We start from the raw sequence: 15,059 nt of genomic DNA, 5'->3' as shown, positions 1-15,059 counted from the left end.
AAGGTATATCCTAAAATGCATCCCCTATGAGATACAGGGTGTTAAAAGTATGATAAAAAATTGGTATTTAGTTTTTCTCTAATACTCCAAGACAAAAAAAATTCAAACTTGGTGCACTAATCAAGGTTTATCAACGTGATAATTTGAAGTTACAATTTTTCATTTTCGTAAACCAGTGGCGTAGTTACGATGGTATGTATTTTCCCTCATATTTTCTTTGGACAACTGAATTGACAAATGAGCATTTAACATCAGTTAGGCTCATCGATACTCAACCTGAAAGTCAAACAAAAAAACTGAAGTTATGTCCTGAGAAGAGAGATAGCATCCTGTGTGAATAATTCCATGATGCCACTTTCTTATAACATAGTAATAATTGTCAACCTCCTGAACATTTTTTTAATGTGGGGAGTATTTAAAACATAGTACAGTCATAATGAAACCAACAAACTTCAATTTTTTTATTCGTCATATCATTTAAACGAATCGATTTCGTTAATTCGCCGATATGTGACCATACATTTTTGCATAATGATTATTTTGAAACATCAACTAACAAACCCAGACTCAAATTTTGATGCTTCTGTTAAATGCAAATAATATTTGCGAAAAACTGAAAATAAGTATTTTAATTTGTTAAATTTTATGTTGGAGTATCATTATCAAAGTCATTTCATACTGAATTATCTAGAAAAATATTTTCCAATCATCATGTTTATGGTGAAGAAAACGATTTTTTTTGTATTAATATCTACTCAAATTATGAAAACGGTTTATACGTTACACTACATAGAAACAAAAATGGCTTAAAGTGAATGTTCAAATGAACCACCATTTTGTTCGATACACAATAACTGACATCTCCGTACCATTGACTGCCGCACGATTTGAAATATTCCTGATGTATCATGTATTAACGTACATGCTGCTAAATTTTTTGCCATTAAATCTTCAACAGATTCTACAGGTGTCGAATACACCAGGGATTTAAGGTATCCCCACAAAAAAAAAGTTCAGTGACGTTAAATACGGAGAACGTGCATGCTAGTATTTGGGACTTATCCACCGACCATATAATGTTTCATCAAGAAATTGACGAACGATTCGTTGAAAATGAGCTCCGTCATACTGAAACAACATCCTTTGACGAACCAATAGAGAAACTTCTTCAAGTAGCTCAGGTGAAACATGTTCAAGAAAAACTCGGTAGTTCTGTCCATTCAAACGGGGACGAAGAAGATATGGTCCAACGAAAAGATTTTCGATAGTTCCTACCCAAATATTGACTGGAAACTTCTGAAAACTTCTGTTGTTAGCCTTTTCGAAATATTCCATACTGATTTTGTTCATCCCATAAATGGATATTCCTATATTATCGAAATACCCTTCTCTAGTGAAGGAAAAGTTGTTAGCTTTTTTTAAAGGACAAAACACACGCACTAGAGGAACATCCTTGAGGCGATCTCAGAGTGGTGCCTGTGCGAAAGTAGCAATTCACATTGGATTTGAATCGCTGGAGATTAAATCCATTTGGGAAAACATTCTCAAAAAGTTTATTCCACATAAACGCAGTTCTTCAGTTGAAAGAGTTCTTAAAGAGTGAAGTTTGAGATGTACTGAGTTGAACCTCAAAACGATGAGTAGCCACAGTCCGTCGCATATTTCTGATATGTACCACTCTTCGTAAAATCAAATGTGACAAACTTGAACACCTCCGTGAAAATATCTATAGAAGAGAGACAAATCTCCAACTTTTCTTCGATGTTCCAGGGTATCAAGGTTACACGTGATGTTCGCGTCTCCAATCAGGCGTATGGCTCTTTTCTGGATAGAATCCACCAACTTCAGGGTATGTTTGGGAGCAGAGGTCCATTAATAAAAACAGTACTCCGAAGAAGGTCTGATCTGAGCTTTATAACACATCAAAAGTTGCTGAGGTGTGTACAGTTTTCTGGTTCGGAACAGTGTTCCAAGCTTTTGAGAAGCACCCTTTGCGATTCCAGCGACATGATTGTGCCAAGACATATTGGTGTCCATTTCAACCCCCAACAAACTTATTGAAGCAGAAAGCGGAATAGTCTGACCTGACATTATTATATCTGGTTCAGAGACAGTTATCTTCTTGGAGAAAACCGATGCCTGGGTTTTTATGGCATTGAATTTTACCTGGTTACTTCCACTCCAATTCTAATTCACTTCTAGATCCTCATTAAAATATGCAACCTTCTGCTGCCGGTGAAAATGTGCCTCCATAGCAGATGTCCTGGAATCCAAATGGAATGACGAGACAAGTGTGATGTCGTCAGCAAAGCAATATGTTGGTTCTTGGATTTTTTCAATAAGTCGTCGATATACAATAAAGAGAGGGTTGGAGATAATATAGATCCCTAGACACCAGCGTTGATGGTGAAAGTATTCGAGAGCTTCTTTGTTCACCATTCACAAAATAATCTACGAGGGTATAATCACCAGCATCTAGGGTCATCACCTTCTGCAGGCGAAATGGATACAATAGTTGTTCACGTGCTACCCGACTCACTGTTGATTGTGACACTAGTAAACTATACGAAATGGCCTTATAGAAGGATCTGCTGCTAATTGTTCAAGAATTTGTTCTTCCGTAACATTATCTCTTGTACTATTTGTACCACAATGGTGTTCACTGAATTTAAAGGACATCGTTTTCATCAATCGTCGATGCACAGCAATAAAAGTAGTGAAATGTGGGTGACGTCTGTTTGGATATTTTTTTGATATAATTCAGCAGCGGCTCTGGTATTTCCCCCTGTTTCACCATAAACGAAATGCCTATCAAATGTATAATCTATTTTGACACGATCTTCACTGACTGAAATGACTGTACTGTTCCTGATTTTTTTCTTTCGATTCGTGATAACTAATTGCAAAGTCGAACTTTCCAGACTAGTTTGTATGTCATTGATCAATGCATATAAATTACAAATTTTTTTAATTCTTGTTCTTCTTCAAAACCAAATGGTTAATGGATTGAAATTCCTTGATAAACCAATTAAAAAATGATACTTCAACATAAAATTCAACTAATCAAAAGTACTTATCTTCGATTTTCCGCAAAAATTGGTTAAGATCTATACTCTTATTAGAGTGGAGTATTATAAATTAAAAGTTGAGTTTGTTTTTCAATTGATATATCAAAACAATCATATGAAAGACAGTATGGTGACATAATCCACGTTATCGATTCGATAAAATAATATAATAAATGAAAAAATGGATTTGTCAGCCTCATTTTGACACACCCAAATTATGTTTTCGATTCTGCCTACATTGAAAAATGTTCTGAGAGTGGACAAATATTCCGATATGCTGTAAGAATGTTATGACTTTTAGGTTGACTATCGATGAGCCTAACTTACATATATGTCAAACGCTCATTTATCAATTCAGTTGTCCAAAGAAAATTTGTTCAAATAATATAACGAATAAAGTGAAGTTAGTCTCATTATGACTAACTATACTTTGTTATGAATTACCAAGATTAAAAAATGTTCAGGAAGTTATAATAAAGTTGCATCATGCGATTATTGCGCACACAGGATAATGTCTCTTCTCAGAGCATATCTTCAGTTTTTCGCAAATATCTCAGAAACCTTCACTTTTAGGCAAATGAAATGTTATAACTTTTGGGTTGAGTATCGATGAGCGTAACTGATGTCAAACGCTCATTTGTTAATTCAGTTGTCCAACGAAAATATGAGGGAAAATATGACCACATACCATCGTAACTACGCCACTGGTTTACAAAAATGAAAAATTAAAACTTCAAATTATCACGATGATAAATCTTGATAAGTGCACCAAGTTTGAAATGTTTTTCTCCTGAAGTTTTAGAGAAAAAAAATTAAATATAAATTTGTTTCGTACTTTTGACACCCTGTATCTCTGAGGGGATGCATTTTAGGACATTCCTTGATAAAAACTGTTCATCTCAAAATGAGGTGAAAAATCTGCAGTCGGAGTTTGTCGGTGTTAATCAAGATTCCCTCGATCCATTGCTATCAGGGAAAACAATTTTTCAATTTGCTCACTTTTTTTTCGCACTAATAACTATAAATAATATCTTTCAAAATGATTTTCTCGTATACTGGGTAATTCAGCCGAGCGTGGCCAACCAAAGTTATATTTTTCAAATGAAACACCCAGTATATGAATACGTCATTCAATTCGATATTTGTTCAACTCACTGAGAAATTTTTGGTTTCAAATTTCCATCGCTGTATTGCCAAGTTATTCCAGAAAAACCTATTTTGCAGACAATATTTTTTAAATCCACCATATATTATTTAAAAAGATAGTTTGTATCAATATGACTGAAAAAAATGGTGCAGTCCGAAAAATGGTTTCCTCTGATAGCAATGGACCGAGGGAATCTCTTATACACAAGTAAATATAACACAAGTTATTCCACTATTTCGATAAAATTTATTATCATCTTCAAGGAAAAGCTTCAAAATTTTATGATGGTGATACAATATAAAAATTATTATGAAACGTCTCAAACTTACTATTAGTGAGGTTGGCCGTGTCGAAAAAATTGTTACATTTAAACAATTGAAATATGTCAATACAATAAACAAGTCACTACATTAAAAGAGGTTTACTCCTCACTGGATACAAAGAAAAGAAGATTATTGAATTAAAATTTACAAAAAATCGTTATTTGTTTTAAAATTATGGATTACCGGTAAAAGCCATCTGGTTGAAGAACAAGGCATTTTATAGAAACATTGGAATAACTTGTGTTATAAGAGTACACTTCCGTTCTGCTGATCACCCACAGATATTTTCCAAGTTTTGATCTCAACTAGTCAGCAAAGACTGTCTTTGACTGTCTTTCAACTATATATATATATATATATATATATATATATATATATATATATATATATATATATATATATATATATATATATATATATTCGCGCGTCTGGAGTTTTGTGTTCGATGTTTCGACTCCGATTTAGGAGCAATTTTCAAGAAATTAATGTGACTTTACGCCAAGGCCTTAATCTGCCTACTCCTTAGATTGTTCAATCACATCTTTTTGACCTTCTGTGAGAAGCTTGGACCACTTGTAAACATTTTTCTGACTCACAGTACAATTATCGTAGGCCACTATCAACATTTCAAGTGTTTTTGAACACTTAATTCCATTTTGATAGCAAAAATCGCCGAACACGCGAAACACTTGTAACTTTTATGACACTCACCAACAAATTAAATATGCTAAACCGCTGAAACTGTGAGCATATGTTCGAAACGAGTGTACCAACATGAATAAATGAAAAAAATCGCTAAACGAATGTACGTAGCCCGCGAAATTTCAACATTCAGCTTATTTTTTTATCAGTCCTGGTAAATATTTTTTGAAATTTAATTTTTCAATTTCATTGTTACGACGGACACTGAATTGTATCCAAAATTATATTCGGCAGCCTTTTGACAAAACTTTCTGTTCGGGGACGTTAAAGAAGTGAATGTTTGGAATTTTAATTAGAAATATTCATTTTTTTGATTGCAAACACTACCCACCAAGTCGAACTTAACTAAACAATATTTGGAAAATAACTCCTTCGGCGAAAAGAATGACTTGTAATAATGATACAATCACAGTTAGTTTATTCAATTCATTTTGCAATTATGCCAAATATAAGATGAGGACACTATGTTGACTGATTCAACCTTGACAAAACTTAACGAATATTTATTGTTAAGTTGAGTAATGTATTGTTATTCAAATGCGAGATATATGATCATGGTAAATTAGATATTGACGTACATAAACCGATTTTGCATAAAGGATATATGGATGATGAATTGATGTTGCGATGCAATAGAAATTTACGTTTAGTCATAATACACGGGGCTTTCCAAAAGTAACGAATACATTCTATAAAATCGTTGATAAAAATATTTCAGAAAGGTGCTCAAACACCTCGGTTTCTATTTTGTTCACTGGCGATACCATTCAGAAAAATAGTATTTCTAATTAGCAACAATTTGCATTGGGTAATTCCATCATTGTCTCACGAAGTTGCTTTGTCTCGATAAAGACTCTTCTTGTATATACTTTTTGATTTGAATTTTTTAAATTTGGATTGTCAGCTTTCAGAATTAAAAGTAAAACATTACTTTTCTTTTATTGCCCAAAAGAGCAAGATGTGCACTTTGTAATTGTACAATCCGAATTTCATCACCTGTTACTTTTTTTTCTAATTTCAATGAAAAATGTGTAGCATTTAACGTAAATTAAAACATTTATAAATAATGGTGAAGTTCAGAACTTTTTCACTTTCTATATGATGATGGACAAGTATAAAGTTCCCCAAGTTTCCCAAAAAATATATTTGAAAATTACATGCTTTTGTATCTGTTCTATTTATCAGAGAAAGTGACCAAATATAGAATAGTATCCCTACTATAAAATACCGCCATTTCTTTCAAATGCAACCTCACACACGCATCAATCAGCGATATTCTGTCTCTTTCTCCTCCATTTCACGCGTACAAGTGGTTACATATCAGTCGAACGAGCCTTTTCGTCGTTGTGACAGTGTTTTGTTTTACAGCTCCCGTAGAACTTAGTAAGGTCTGTAAAAATACGGATTTTTTTACAAAAAGTGCACACAGTATTGTTTTTATAGCTTCTAGAGACCGTCTAGCGAGCTGTTCTATTGTATGTTTTAGAGGCATTAGCTGATTTCACTTTCATAATTATAAGAATTCGAATGACAGTTTGAAATCGTTGGAAAATCCAAATATGGACAGATAACAGTATCCAAACATGAACTATTCCATAATTGGTACACAGAAGTATCAGTGGACGTCAACTCGAAAACAAAGCAAAAAAACGGATTTCAAAGCATATGGCGGAACCTATAAAATATGTAAGAGAGAAAAAAATTGATAATTTGGGAGCTGCAAAGCACTTTGATGTACCACTACAGTTGATCATCTTGGTGCGCAACAAGATGCAGTTAAATATGGTTGAACAGTCAACGTGACATCAGGTCAGCAACGTGAAGGACCATCGATGGCAAATTTAAGAACACCTGATAACTCTACGCCTTTAACTGAAGCGGTCACACCCAGACAAGATACAAGCTTTGAACCTGTACCCTCAACTTCAGGATTTTCTCGCAGTGATTTAGGATTAGTGTCTGGATTAGTACTGGACTGATGTCTATATGACATCAGTCCAGTACCACACAATAAAAAACCTTTAATTGGAGGGAGCAGGCATCTGTTGCAGCAGTCATTACATCGCCAGCGTACAAGGATGACATTATAGACCAAATAAAGAATAAAGGAGAAAAAGAAAATAAGTTGGCGAAAAAACAAGAAAAACCAGAATGAGAAGAAATCTTAAGGAAAGAAACCAAAAGAAAAAAGCCTACGTCAGATTCAGATGACGAGGAGGTGATGCTGTTTGATGCAGACAGTGAACCTGATGCCTTAATATGATATACAGTGAGTCGGCAAAATGATTCGTCACACGACAACTCTCCGAAGTTGAGAAACTTGTGCGAGCTAAGGACTAACGAGGTCTCACCTTTTAACGTGTGATTCGTAACACGGTTGCACGGTTGCAACCAGATAAATTCTCTCGAGAAAAATATCTGGTCGAGGCGGGAATCGAACCCACGGCCTTCCGATCGTTAGTCGGGCGCATTACTACCGCGGCCAATTTCAACTATTTTTATCGCAGGTAAGCCTTGAGAATTTCGCGCTTCAAAATAGTCAACTTGATCATTTCGTTTTGAAATAGGTAGAGAGTATCTAACAAGTGTGTCTAACCAGAAATTTGTAATGTGAAATTTATATTTTTCGAAAGTTCACCACTCAAGAAAATGAGAACTATTTGAAATTCAAACACTTTTACTTGAAATTAGTTTGTATACATATTTCTGGAGTAGTTAGTAGCATAGAAGACTTGAAAACAAGAGTTCTGTATGCAAATCCCACTGACGAATATCAATTTTAAAACTTTTAGAAATTGAATGAAATAACAATAATAGGAAGTATTTTTGATACTTAGTTTGCTTCTTGTTATGATATTTAATAATGTTACTCTAATTCGAAATACTTCTCACGATTGAATCTTTGAAATATTCCTGAAACAAGTCATAGAAAAATTATAGTACTCCACCCGCGAGATGTGGTTATTTACTCAACTCGCTCAAATGCTTCAAGAACTTCATTCTCACGAGTCATATCCACATTTCTCGCTCGTAGAAAAATGTTCTTATTTGAACTATTCATCGTGTACCTTTCCAAATTAATGTGTGAAAAGAGAGTACATTTTAAAAAAGGATTATTTTTAGGATATAGGTAGTTGTATTTTTCAAAAAACACTAAAATTATTCATTTAATAGTTCATCTTACCAAGTTCTATCGCTCAAGGCATCCTTACCTGGAAAAAAAATCTTTATTAGTATCACGTGAGTTCAAGTATATGCTGGAATGAAAATGTGTTGGATGACAATTATGAAATAGATGAGATTGATTCTACTGCTGTAATTAGTTAAGTATGTCATCTTCAGGATAATGCTATATTCAAAAAGAGAGACAACTTGACATTATGAAAAATTACGGGGTAATTTAGATAGAGATTACTATAATAAGGGGCTATTCCTTGGACTATTCTAAGGATATTTTGTCCTTTCGACAGGGCGCTCTGTTCTGATACATACAAAAGCATATCACAACTTTTAATTTCTGAATCTTGCCATACCTTTGAGACAGGATGGCCTTGATTTAATCAAGTCTCACCTAAAAAATAAATCTTCCTACCTTCGAAATGACATTTTCAGTTTTTTTAGATGTAACGAGCTCTTACCTTTGAACGTGTGATTCCTAGCACGGGTTGGACGATAGGAAGTGAAAATCGATCGTCCGGCCTTGCGGTTCGAACCACCGGTTCACACAGCAGTCGATTGAGTGAGTGAAGTAAACCACCCACGTCAACCCAACCGGCTACTGTCAGTAGTTGTTTACAGCTGATTCTCGGCCTCCCCCCACCACTATGACGTATTAATTGCTTTTTTTTATTGGTTGTTGTTTGGTGAAGTTTTTTTGTTGTGCAGTGAAGTCAAGGCATTGTGACCTTGAAGTGTCTGGTGCATGGATCGTTCAGATTTTTTTTTTCATATGAGATTTTGTGTGTTTATGTGTGTGTGTGTGTGTAGGAGAATGCACGGTACAGGGTTTCATCATGTGCTTGTTTGTCTATGTACAAACATACGTCTGCATACTTCGAAGATCCTCCAAGTAATAAATGCTCCATCGGTGTTAGGGCACCAAGTTAGTAGTGGAGTGACGTCACAGCAATAACCGTTCAACGGCTAGAGAGCGACATGTTCACTCCACGACGTGTGGCAGAGTAATGCGTATTCATCGGTCTGCCCTCACCTCTCCCGAAGCGATGAAGGTCGCTCTAGCCCCGCTATCGATGGTGACACAACGGCAGCCGAGGACCGTTTGCCTAGCGTCTACCCTCTCCGAGACCGCAACGACCACTGCTTGCTCGTATATCGACATCTGTTATCGCATTCAGTTGGGAGGTAATCTTGGCGCATGTAGTTGAGAAGTGGGGTTGGCTATGACGTCTTGACGGGTCCTATCAGAGTGTATTTAAGAAGCGTACGAGTGTTGGCTATGTCAGTTTACATCAAGTGAGTTAGTGAGAACTATTATATAAAATGTATTCCTGTGACTGTGGTAAATCTTTCACTCGTAGTGATAATCTTCGTCGGCATCAGCTCCAGAGTTGCCAAGGAGGGCCTGCAGTGAAACGGGTGAGAGTGGATAATGCAACACCTATGTATACGTGCAATTGTTGTAATGTGACAATTCCTATGAGCCAAGTGAATTCTCACCGAAGAACCATGAGTCATAAAAATAATGCATGTGTTCAATTGTCTGACGGTGTTCAAATTATAACGAATGCATTCAATTGCCGCATTGCTACATACAGGGTGGAGAGTTCGATTGTAACCAGTGACTACATGTCATTTTTCAATAAGATTAGGCAGAAGGTCATTGAATTACTGGAATCAGCCATCAGGATCCATAAAAGCATCAAGGTGAATATGGAAGTTTTTGGGAATTATATTCTTCAGACTGATGATTCGAGGGACACGAAGTCATTTAATTCCCAAAATAAAATAGTGGACCAATCTTCAGATTTGAATGCTGTTTTTGATGGATTCCGTGATGTAATTGTGGCTCAAACGACTGAGTTCCAGGATCGCGACTCAGGTATTTATTTTTTAAAAATTTCAATAAGATTGAATAGTAATATTTTTTTTTTTATAATTCAGGTTGGACTTGTGAAAAAATATTGTTTCTCGAGGTCAACATTAATAAATACAGTCCACTGGAAGGACGTTCATATGTGAAGCTGCCTCAATGTATTCAATGGAAGAAAGCTGTTGTGAATGTTCGTAATGAAGATCAATATTGTTTTGCTTGGGCTATAACATCAGCATTATATCCTGCAGATAGTCGAGTGTCCGAACTTACGTCATATCCACATTTTTCCACTGTTTTAGATGTCACAGGTATGGATTTTCCGGTTAAAGTTAATAATAAGAGTATCGAAATATTCGAAGATAGGAATGATATTTCAATTAATGTTTACGGTTTAGAGAGTACATTTGAGAAGGGTAAAATGAAGTATGAAGTGATTGGTCCATTGCGATACTCACAGAGAAGACTCCGGAGACATGTCAATTTGTTGTTTATAACTGATGACTCCGGTAATGGTCACTATTGTTGGATCAAAGATCTTTCAAGATTAGTTTCTAATCAACTATCAGCTCATAGACAGAAAAAATATTTTTGTGACGGATGTTTGATATATTTTTCTGATGAGAGATTGCTTTTACGTCATAATATGTATGATTGTAATCACATTAGTACCACAACACCAACTACTAATTTAAAGATCAATAAATATGGTAGAATGGTTGCGGAAAATAAACTAATGTTTGAAAACTTTGAGAGGCAAATGAGGGTGCCATTTGTAGTGTATGCTGATTTTGAATCAGTGCTTAAACCGATTCATGTGAATGAGCCAAATCCTGAAAGTTCATACACGATTAAAACATTCAAACATGCCCCATATTCATTTGCTTATTTGATAAAGTGTTCATATAATGATGATTTGTCAAAATTTGTTACATATAGGGGTGTAGATGCAGCTCAGAAATTTGTGAGTAGCATTGAAGATGATTTGAAAGAGATACATGAAAATCATCTCAGAAACCCTAAACCGATGGATACACAAACTGACGAAGAAGAAGAACAGTTTGCTGCAGCCAGAACTTGTGGTATATGTAATAAAGCATTTACTGATGGTGAAGTCAAAGTAAGAGATCATTGTCATGTCACAGGAAAGAAAAGATCACATGCCGCTCACTCGAAATGTAATTTAAATTTCAAAATACCAAACTTCATACCTATCATTTTTCATAATTTAAGTGGTTATGATTGTCATTTATTCATAAAAGAATTGTATAGGAATAAAGAGAAAGTTGATGTTATCCCGCAAACTAAAGAGAAATATATATCTTTCACGAAGCATCTCTTCACACACAGCTATACCGATAAAGATGGTGTGGTTAGGAAGAATTATCTCAAAATGAGATTTATCGATAGTTATAAATTTATGACTAATTCGTTGGAGAAGTTGGGTGCAAACTTGACCTCCGATCAATGTTTGGAGATGCACAAACATTTCCCACAAATTGAGAAATTCAATTTGATGAGACAGAAAGGTGTATTTCCATATAGTTTTGTTGATGACATTGACAAATTGAATTATCCATTACTTCCGACAAAAAATCAGTTTTATGACACACTCAATTGTGAACATATATCGGAAACTGATTATGATAGGGCTAGAAAAGTTTGGAATTTATTCGAGTGTCAGAATTTGGGGGAATACTCTGATTTGTATTTGAAGTCGGATGTATTGCTACTATGTGATATTTTTGAAAACTTCCGCACCACAAGTTTAGAGATATATAACTTAGATCCGGCACAATATTACACTGCACCTGGATTATCATGGGATGCCATGTTGAAGTTCACTAATGTTGAATTGGAATTACTAACTGACATTGATATGATTCACTTTTTTCAAAAAGGTATACGAGGTGGAATTAGTCAATGTAGCGAGAGGAAACATATAGCAAATAATAGATTTTTACCCAATTATAATCCCAACGAACCTTCCACATTCATTACATATTTAGATGCAACAAATCTATACGGTCACAGTATGTCACAACCTCTACCAACAAGTGAATTTACATGGTTGACACCAAATGAAATTCTTAATCTCGATGTGATGGATGTGAGTACTGATAGTCCGTATGGGTATGTATTTGAAGTGGACATTCATTATCCACAAGAGTTGCATGATAAACATTCTGACCTTCCATTTTTAGTCGAAAAAATAATACCACCTCGTACACAATCGAAAATTCCCAAATTAATTCCAAATTTGAATGATAAAAGAAAATATATTGTTCATTATAGGAATCTACAGCAAGCTGTCAAAAATGGATTGATTGTAATGAATACACATAGAGTATTGAAATTCAAACAATCATGCTGGATGAAACCCTATATAGATCTTAATACTGAAATGCGTAATAGGTCTAACAACAAATCTGTTAAAGATTTCTATAAACTAATGAATAATGCGGTGTATGGAAAGACAATGGAGAATGTAGATAATCGAATTGATGTTAGACTCGTTACACATTGGGAAAATATAAAGAAAAATATAGGTGCCAGCACTCTCATAGCCAAACCAAATTTCAAAAATTGTTCAATTTTCACTGATAATTTCGTTGCCATTCAATTGGGTAGAGTGAAGGTTCATTACGATAAACCATTATATTTGGGATTTTCCATATTAGAATTATCTAAAACAGTCATGTATGACTTTTTCTATGGATGCATCAAACAACACTTTGATGAAAATGTCTCTTTACTTTACACAGATACCGACTCGCTCATTCTTAAAGTAAACACAGAAAATTTTTATGAATTCATAAAAACTAACATAAGTAGATTTGATACATCCAATTACAGTATAGTTAACCAATTCAATATTCCAGTAACAAGTTCAGTCTTGGGTAACTTCAAAGATGAATTTCCAAATGATCCAATCATGAGTTTTTATGGTACAGGTGCTAAAGCATATTATGTGAAATCTGTTGATGGTGAATTTAAGAAAGCCAAAGGGGTTAAACGATCTGTAATAAAGAATGAATTGACATGCGAAGATTATCAAAAAATCGTCGAACAAGGTGGTATGATATTCAGAAAGATGAATTCATTTAGAAGCGTGTTACATGATATGTATACTGAATTAAAAAATAAAGTTGCATTATCATATCACGACGATAAACGATTTATCATTCCGAATACTACCCACACTCTTCCTTGGGGTCATAATGATATTGAATTTTATGAAAACGATCCAAATGAGAACATTCGTTGGATAAGTAATATTATTCAACAATCACAATCTCAGGAGACTCCATTGGATCAATTGATTAATTTATTATCTGCCGAGATCAATGATTGAAATATCATTCAATATCTTCAAAACCGGAAAATTCAATATTGATATTTATGTAGCCATTTATAATTAATAATATATGATAGAAGTAATGTGATATTAATGTATTATGTATGTATGTATATGTATTACTGTAATGAATATAAAATGATTAAAATTTTATTTGTATTATTTCTATTTCCCTAATCAATTACTGCAATATATAGTATAATGTAAATGACAGAAATATCAGTTTGAAGAGAATCATCGTAGAGTGCACAATGTCTAAAACAATCGATAAGTTTGGTAGAAAAAGAAAATGGGGTGGTAATGTCATTCGAGGTCCTCCTGGGAATGGTTTTAAATTAACAAAAGATGGTCATTATGACATGCAAAGGAAAATATTGAAAAATACAAGTGAACCAATTGACAAGAGTGATTGTGTAACTGTATCATATCTTGAGGGGGAAATTAATGGAGCAAAGGAAGTTATACTTCTAGCCCTACAAGCTGCAATACAATCCACAATAGGCAATATTGCTCGGGACGCCCGGCAAGCATTTAACGATAAAATTGCAGAGGCTCGGATAACTTTCACTCGTAAATTTGACAAACTTACAAGTGATGTAGACATAAAAATGTCTGACATAACAGCGTCTACAAATAAAAAATTTGATGCTATGTCAAACATAACAGGGACTACAATGAAAAAGTATGATGTACTGGAACAGAGAGTTGAAGTATTGGAGAAAAACCATAAAGAAGTTTTGGAGAGAAACTATAAAGTCAGGCCATCATCATCAGGTGGACTGGGATATCCAGGACTGAACATTAATCCAAATCATAGAATAATACAACCAAAACCAAAACCAACTGATGATGTATTAATGGAACCAACATGGTGAATGTATTCCCTCGTTAGGTTAGGTTAATAGCTACGTTAGGTTAGCTGCATACTTACGTTAGGTTAGGTGTTAGGTTAGTATTCCCTCGTTAGGTTAGGTTAATAGTTACTGTAGGTTAGGTTAGGTTAGGTTAGGTTAGGTTAGGTTAGGTTAGGTTAGGTGTTCGGTTGCATAGCGGTAGGTTAGCGTACTAGGTTAGGTTACGTTAATACATACGATAGGTTAGGTGTTCGGTTGCATAGCGGTAGGTTAGCGTACTAGGTTAGGTTACGTTAATACGTTAATACGTTAGGTTAGGTGTTCGGTTGCATATTATGTTACGAACGCGCGCGCGAAGAGGGCGTAGATGTCTCTCCAGATGTCCCGCCTACCTGGGGCCGGAGGCCCCACCCACCTGGGCGGAGCCCAGGCAGTGGGCGGGGCCCGTTAGGGCCACGCCCCCCCCCCCCCCCCCCCCCCCCGTCGCCACCAACTTTTCGGATACCCCGCCCCTTTCCGAAGCCCCGCCCCCTTTCCGAAGCCCCGCCCCTCCCCTC

General features: G+C 35.2%; 2 protein-coding genes across 7 annotated transcripts in view; one reads left to right on the top strand and one right to left on the bottom strand.

The window, feature by feature from the left end:
* The window catches only part of LOC111512666 (Protein phosphatase Slingshot), a 389,035-nt gene that overhangs the window by 167,298 nt on the left and 206,678 nt on the right, over positions 1–15,059 (bottom strand). For 2 of the 6 annotated variants that reach the window (XM_074175279.1, XM_074175280.1), the window contains exon 3: positions 8,425–8,452. The exons of the other annotated variants lie outside the window; for them this stretch is intronic. In XM_074175279.1, coding sequence (XP_074031380.1) covers positions 8,425–8,452 — 28 coding nt within the window. The remainder of the gene's footprint in view (positions 1–8,424; positions 8,453–15,059) is intronic. 6 annotated transcript variants of the gene reach the window in all.
* On the top strand, positions 9,026–15,002 carry LOC141482269 (uncharacterized). Its single transcript, XM_074175274.1, has 2 exons — positions 9,026–10,299; positions 10,362–15,002. The coding sequence occupies exons 1-2, from the start codon at positions 9,741–9,743 to the stop codon at positions 13,643–13,645; spliced, it is 3,843 nt and encodes a 1,280-aa protein (XP_074031375.1). The 5' UTR covers positions 9,026–9,740; the 3' UTR covers positions 13,646–15,002.

Source organism: Leptinotarsa decemlineata, unplaced genomic scaffold (assembly GCF_025532065.1).
Source record: "Leptinotarsa decemlineata unplaced genomic scaffold, Ldec_3_MD MMD2_tig00001019_RagTag_RagTag, whole genome shotgun sequence".
NCBI classification, from domain to species: Eukaryota; Metazoa; Arthropoda; class Insecta; order Coleoptera; family Chrysomelidae; genus Leptinotarsa; species Leptinotarsa decemlineata.
Note: the sequence above shows the minus strand (reverse complement) of the source record. Positions and strands in the feature narration are given on the sequence as shown.

Coding starts and splice junctions, on each gene's coding strand:
- LOC141482269 (XM_074175274.1), top strand. CDS start 9,741: ATGTATTCCTGTGACTGTGGTAAATCTTTCACTCGTAGTGATAATCTT. Junction 10,300..10,361: donor GTTCCAGGATCGCGACTCAG/GTATTTATTTTT, acceptor TTTATAATTCAG/GTTGGACTTGTGAAAAAATA.